General features: G+C 33.6%; 1 protein-coding gene across 1 annotated transcript; it reads left to right on the plus strand.

The window, feature by feature from the left end:
• Window positions 1-3,646: 3,646 nt before the first annotated feature.
• Window positions 3,647-7,008, plus strand: LOC129805212 (insulin-like growth factor-binding protein complex acid labile subunit). The gene is made up of 3 exons (XM_055852983.1): window positions 3,647-3,760; window positions 3,829-4,148; window positions 6,118-7,008. Exons 1-3 carry the CDS (start codon window positions 3,647-3,649, stop codon window positions 6,881-6,883), a joined length of 1,200 nt encoding a protein of 399 aa, XP_055708958.1. The 3' UTR covers window positions 6,884-7,008.
• Window positions 7,009-7,239: the final 231 nt, after the last annotated feature.

Below are 7,239 nucleotides of genomic sequence, written 5' to 3' on the forward strand. Positions count from 1 at the left end.
TTTTGCATTTTGGTCCCAGAAAAAAATTCGTAGGCTTCCAAGTTTATCAGAAAATGTGAGATGTCGGACTAGCTTTTAGAATATATGACCATTGATGAAATTCATTCAGTAACTTGGGAAAAAATCAACTTTTACGGAGCTGCAAAACTTTCCCCTACACGTATTATGGTGCTATGTAATGAAAAATTGAACATGTTTTTAGCACTTTACTTTTCTCAAGTGCTTCTGTATCATCGATTGTCTTTGTATTGGTTCGTGTCTCGATTGTTTTTTCCAGACCTTGTCGTGTTCATAATCTTTTAACAATCGTCAAAAGAACTTACACAGCGAAAACTTGATAATGCAGAAGCACTTGAGAACTGTAAAATAATAAAGAAAAAAGTTTCTTTTTTAACTGCTCGAACTCCAAGAGAGAGCAGTTTTAAGAATCGTGTTTTTTTTCAACTTCTCTCCATCCTGGCTGTCAAACAGTAAGATATATTGACTTCCGGGACTTCAGTGACCCCCCACAAGTCAACATTCTCTATCTAACTAACTTACCCAAATTACCCCCCATTTATTTATTAGAATAATTTTGCTAGATGTATGATTTTATTAAATAACTAGTTTCAAGAGCCCCTATTATAATGTTTGTGATAATTACACAGCTTTGAACACATTTTTCCCGTGTAACTCAGATCCGCCTTACTCGCAAATGATTTAATACATAATATACATTATCCATCCCTTCGTTGAATATGAATTATGTCCTAGTAGGGTAAATGTACCATATTTCGGCCAGCTTACAATTCCGGTCATTTTTTTATTCATCAAATTTCCATGAATTCTTAATTTTTGCATACTCTAGAAAAAGAATTCAAAAAATAACAAAAAAAAATGTTGCTTTAACAAACGAGATAATGCAAAAAGATTTTGGAAGAATTCCGGAAGAGCAAGGAACTATGAGAATAAAGGTAGTCGAAATAGGCCACCAAAACTATGTCTACATTTTTATTCACTTTAAAATGTATTAAGAATGGTTTTAGAGATAATAAAAAACGATAAACTCTCTACAAGGTTCCCAGTAACACTCCTTAAAAAGTTATAGAAAAAATCAATTTGTATTAAAAATATTGCATTTCAAACTTGAGACTTTGGCGCTTGCATGCAACATGAATTAAAATCAATTATAAGTGTCTAACCAATTAATTTGAATCAATTTGATAAGAGTGTTATAATGAAAAATAATTATAAAAAAAAATAATTTCAAGCGTATATTTTATTTTAATAAATTCCCATCACATTATTGTGTGTATTGTTTGAAAATGACTATTAAATTTTTCAATTTATTTTACATTATGAAGTAATTAATTCCAATAATATTTAGTGGAGTAATTACACTCTGAATAATTGAAAACAATTGAATAGGGGTATGTTATTGAAGAAAACTTTGATTTTATAGGATTTAGCTCACATGGAATGAGCGCTTTTCATGTCTTCTAGTCTAAGTCGTCTCCAGGATCTAAATTCCAGAAAGGACTTCTTTTTCTCGAAAAACTTTGAAAGATTTGAGGGATTAGGAAAGTTTGAGAATGTAGCTTTATCAAGATCTTACAGAGCAGAAGATTCTGGTATTAGATTATTTTCAATGTATTTTGATCAGAAGCATTATTTTCAAATACCCTGTACAGGTGGCTCAATAGATAAATAAACTGGTAGCTTTTCGAATGATTGGGATCTTATTACCAGGTTTTGGGGTAGCACCACGTGAGCCTGTCACTACACCTTTGGTATCATACGATGAGGGATACACTGATTGAAAAGCTTTAGGCATTAATGGATTGTTAAGCATTGTTCAGCAGATTTTCACAATAGAAAATTCGTATGAAGCGGTATGGAGGGAGTTAGTCAACACTGCACTGAGAGAAATCCGAAAAAGTTAAAATAACATTCCGGAAATGTTAATTTTACCCTGCATTATTGATGCGAAATCGGTGTAAATATTATGCTTTTTAGGTGTATTATGGGTTAAAATTACCCTTTTTCATGTTAATTTTACACTTAAAAGGTGAAAAAATTAACATTAAAAAATGTTGATATATTTTTACACCTAAAAACTGTTAAAGTTACGAGGAAAAAAGTTAATCGCACCCTCTAAAATTTAATTTAACACTTTTTTAACCCACTAAATTTAACACTTTTTGGGTGTAAAAATATATCGACATTTTTTAATGTTAATTTTACACCTTTTTAATGGTAAAAGTAACATGAAAAAGGTTAACTTTAACCCCTAATACACATAAAAAGGGTAATATTTACAGCGATTTTGGATCAATACTACAGGGTAAAATTAACACTTCCGGAATGTTATTTTAACTCCTTCAGATTTCTCTCAGTGAATATAGTCAAAAGTACATTGAAGGCGATAAGCAACAAAACGTTATAGAAGAAGAATAAAGTGTTTTATAGTCCCAATTGGCTCAGATTTATATACATAGTATCTCAAAACGAATGAATTTTATAAAATTTTGCTATGTCTTACGGTCTTACTAAAGTTTTATGCTCTTGAATTAAATATCAAGGAGCTTCAACCCTCTATAACAGTATTATCTTTAATATACAAGAAAAGTAGTTAACTCATTTTGTATAGAGTAACTAATGGTCCAATAAAGTAAAAAAAAACCATCCGTTCTTCATTATTTCTTTCGTTTGGGCGCCACGTGAGAAAAGTTAAAGACCGCCTGGAGACGATTATTTCTGTTTAAGGTTTAAGGCATCAAAAGACTGAAATATTTTTATTGAAAAATAGTGAACAAATAGTAAAATAGATTAATTTTAAACGTTTTTTTATGGATGAATGTTCTATGATTATCTAAAAAATGATAATTTTTATTGAAAAAAAAAACGTTTAGAATTTTTAGAATTAGACGTTAATGAAGCTAAAGGTGTGTCAATGAGACTGATTTTTATCGAATGGGTCACAGGTCAGGTATGCAAACGTTACCTTCTTGTATAATTTGAAGGTACTTTGAAATACATTTGATCTGGGCCATTATAGATCGAATTAGGGAATTCATCATCACTGTTGAAGTCTGCTTCTTTATCAATTTTGCTTAATTCGCAGAAATCGACCATTTTACTCTATCTGGGCAGTCTTCATATTATTCCAATTGTTTTCCATGATTGCATTAATTGAGGAGAAATATGCAAATTGAAATGAATTGAATAAATTAGGTATTAGGTATTTTGAAGATTTGTTTGAGTTTATTCATATTTCGAAAGAGTTGGGTGTAGCAGGAAATAGACGGAGACACTGAACCTAAAATTTTGAAAATCAAGAAAGGTTCAGTGTCTCTGTCTATTTCCTGCTACATCTAGTTGAACCGAAATTCTTCTGAGTTGGGAGTATTTGAGGATCATTCCATGTTTTCCAATTCATTTTTTTTTATTTTCATTTTGATCCGATTTTTGAGAATGGTTTAAACGATACTGATATGAAATTCCCACGTTTCTGAGAGATGGTTTATATTTATTCTCATTGTCTTTTTCTTTGTGATAAATATTGCAGACACTACCAAATGCCGTGTATTCCAGCGGGATGATTCAGGTGTAGAGTGGGAAAGGTGAGAGAATACATTGCTGGTGCATCAAAAGTCGCATTGTGGCGATGACCTACTCCTGGTGGTTGCTGATCTGCTGCTTCTGCTGCATCGGAATACTCTGTAAATGGCAACCAGTCCTAGCGTGTCCGGCTGAATGTATCTGCCTGTCACAGACTCAAGTAAAATATTCTTGATACTATATTAGTCTGTCTCGATTGGTATTTGCTTATAAACCCTTCTACCTCAGGTCTTATGCAACACGGGTGGTTTGCGCGAAATTCCCGCCCGTCTGTTGCCCGTGACAGTAGAAAATTTAGCCCTCACGAAGAATCATTTTCCCGTGATAAAGAGTGACGCCTTCACTGGATTGCGTGCCCTGAAGAAGCTTTCTCTGGATGGGAACAATATCACCACCATTAAACCATTTGCCTTTCGCGGTCTGCCCAGATTGCGTGAGCTCTCAATTCAGCATACACCCTTAGCCACAGTGGCACAATTTGCCTTTGCAGGTTTGCAAAACATCACAACCATTCTCCTCAGTCACAATAAAATCCTTCGGGTAGAAGGGTAGGAAGATTTCTTCTTTATAAATTTTTTCCCCAAGGAGCTATTTCAGATACTTCTTTTCATTGTTTATTTATTTATAAAAAAAAATATTATTAAAAGCAGAATTTTCTAAAAATTAAAGATTTTATGCACTAAGAAAAAACCTAAAAAGTTAAAACAACTCGATGTCAGAGTTGAATTAACTTGAAGAATATCGATGTAATTTTTACTTTTTTTCGTTGTAAATTTTAGTAAATAGAGTTAAAACAACTGTTTTTGCGAGTTGAATTAATTCGTGGGATATCGATGTAATTATTACTCTTTTTCGATGTAAGATTTCATCTCGACTGAAGTATATGCTTAAGTGTTTTCATTTTAAGAATATACTACAGTGCTTCATAAAAACATATGCATAAAAAACGCGATATTTCGCTCGGAAAATAGGGAACATAGGGAAGAGAATATTAATAAAGAAAATGATAAAAAAAACATAAAATTGCAAAACATATTCATTTTGGGATTTGAAAGAGTTATTTTAACTCTTGAAACGAGTTATTTTAACTCTTAAAACGAGTTATTTTCAGTCTTAAAAAGAGTTATTTACACTCTTTTGTCATTTAATTTTTAGGAAAAACAAAGTTAAAACAACTCTTCCGAATATTACACCTAAATAGAAGTAAAATCAACTCTAAAATATAGTTAATGGAAAATCACAACGAAAAAGAGTTAATTCAACATCGATTCGAGTAAGTTTTACTCGAATATTTTTCTGAGTGTGATAATCCCTAAAATTGAGAAAGTTTTCCTGTTTGGGAGAAGAGGATCACCTTAAAATTGAAGTACCTTTGAGATAGGGATTTATATGAAACTGGACCTTACTGTGTTACAATTTAGCTCGACGAACCAATTGAGAAGCTGTTACGATGAGCCCCAATTTCTTTTAAAAATAGGAGGAAAACAGTGACCAATTTCTACATCTACAAAGAAAAAAAATATTTTGTAAAAATGTTCGTAAATGTTTGTGAATTCCATGGGGAAGTTACGAAATGCTCGTGAATCGTATAACCCACAAGCAACTTCGTAAAAGTTTGTACTTTTTTCAGAAACATTGTTCGTAACATTATCACTCGACGAGCATTTTTTGTACTTTTACAAACATTTGTTCGTAAATGTTCGTAAAATATTCGTCAGTTAAACAAAAATTGACGAACAAATGACAAAATGTTACGAACATTTTTTGTGTGTCTACAAATATTTACGAACAAATGTTTTTAAAAGTACAAGAAATGTTCATCAAGTGATCATGTCACGAATAATGTTTGTGAGAAAAGTACAAAATTTTACGAACTTGTTTGTGGGTTATACGATTTATGAGCATTTTTTAACTACCCCATATAGGAATTCACAAACATTTACGAACATTTTTTTTGTGTAAAGTACTCAAATTTAACCCTTTAAGGACGATTGGGTCACCGGTGACCCAAAAATGAATTTTTTCCTACGGTCATCTAAAGTTGTGTTTTGCTCTAAAAAGTTAGAAAAAGTGATTTTTTTCTGACCCCCGATTTTTGACCCTCTCGTCCTTAAAGGGTTAAAGGTACCCCACTTGTACACTGAGAAAAAATGGGGGTGCGATTAGCTTTGTTTCCTCATAACTTTAACACTTTTTTCTAGGTGTATAAAACTATCAACATTTTTTAATGTTAATTTTACACCTTTTTAAGGGTAAAATTAACATGAAAAAGGGTAACTTTAACCCCCAATACACCTAAAAAGGGTAATATTTACACCGATTTTGGATCAGTACTGCAGGGTAAAATTAACATTTCCGGAATGTTATTTTAACTTTTTTGGATTTCTCTCAGTGTACTATTTTCAATACAACCTTTACCTAACATTTTGAGGATCTTTTCGCGTTGAAGTATCTGAAACAGCATAGTTTTTAGCCTAACAAGAAAAGTTGATTTAAAGAAAAAACCAACATCTTTAGGTACGCCTTTGCGGGAACATCAAACGTTCGGTTAATACTGTTGTCCAACAATCCCATGCTTAAAATCGATACATCAGCATTTTCGGGTTTGACGAATGTTGAACATCTCATCCTGCCCTCGGGCATTCGTACAATCGAACAAGATGCCTTCGGTAACCTAGACACAGTGGGTCTCCTAAAGCTCGCATACATGGACCTCACTTCCTTGGCACCTTTTACTTTTCGTGGCCTCACGAATGTACAGGTATTGTCGCTGCAGGAGTCGGATTTGGGCATTATTTGCGCCAATGCTTTTGACGGCCTAACTCACGTGGGCAGCCTCAATATTCTCAACAACAAAATCGATGCCATCCAGGAGCTCAACATCACAGCCGCCCACTACATCCGACAGATCAAGCTTCAGGGCAATCATCTGCTAGAAACACCTGACCCAGATACCATCATCATTGACGGTGTTGAGAATCTCATTGTGGTGAACAATCACTTTCCATGCGGTTGCCACATTCACACTCTACTCGATACACCACTAGCCAATGGTACCAACTCTGGAAGTGACTTTTTGGCCAAGAACTTCTGCATATCACCACTGGAGGTCAACGGGAGGCCCATGAGCGACCTGGACTTGTATGCAATTGGGCGATGTCAAGAGCAGGTGACGAAGGAGAATCTCGAGGCATCCAGTGGGCGAACCATCAACATCTACACAGTCCTGTGTTCACTCTTAGCCACACTCTATCTATCTATGACAACATGGATGTGCAGCTGAGTGTTAAACTAGGCAGGAAGTCACTAAAGACTTATGTACATAAATAGAACCACGAAGACACTTTCTGTAATTTAGCACTCAGACAAAAATCATGTTCCTAGGATAATAAGGCATCTGAGTGTTTTAAAGGTTAATTCATTTGAGGTATACCGAAAAAAAATATCATGTGTTTTGCACTGTTTATTTTAATATTATATGCTTAGAGAGAATGACTTTTCTCATGACGAATTTGGAAATCTTAATTTGCTAAAGATAAAACAAAAATATGGTTTTTGGTTTTAGAGTTTGACTTCGTGGTTTTGTATACGTACTGAGAAAAAAGAGGGTGCGATTAACTTTTTTTCGTCATTACTTTA

The sequence above is a fragment of the Phlebotomus papatasi genome, chromosome 3 (genome assembly GCF_024763615.1).
Source record: "Phlebotomus papatasi isolate M1 chromosome 3, Ppap_2.1, whole genome shotgun sequence".
Taxonomy (NCBI): domain Eukaryota; kingdom Metazoa; phylum Arthropoda; class Insecta; order Diptera; family Psychodidae; genus Phlebotomus; species Phlebotomus papatasi.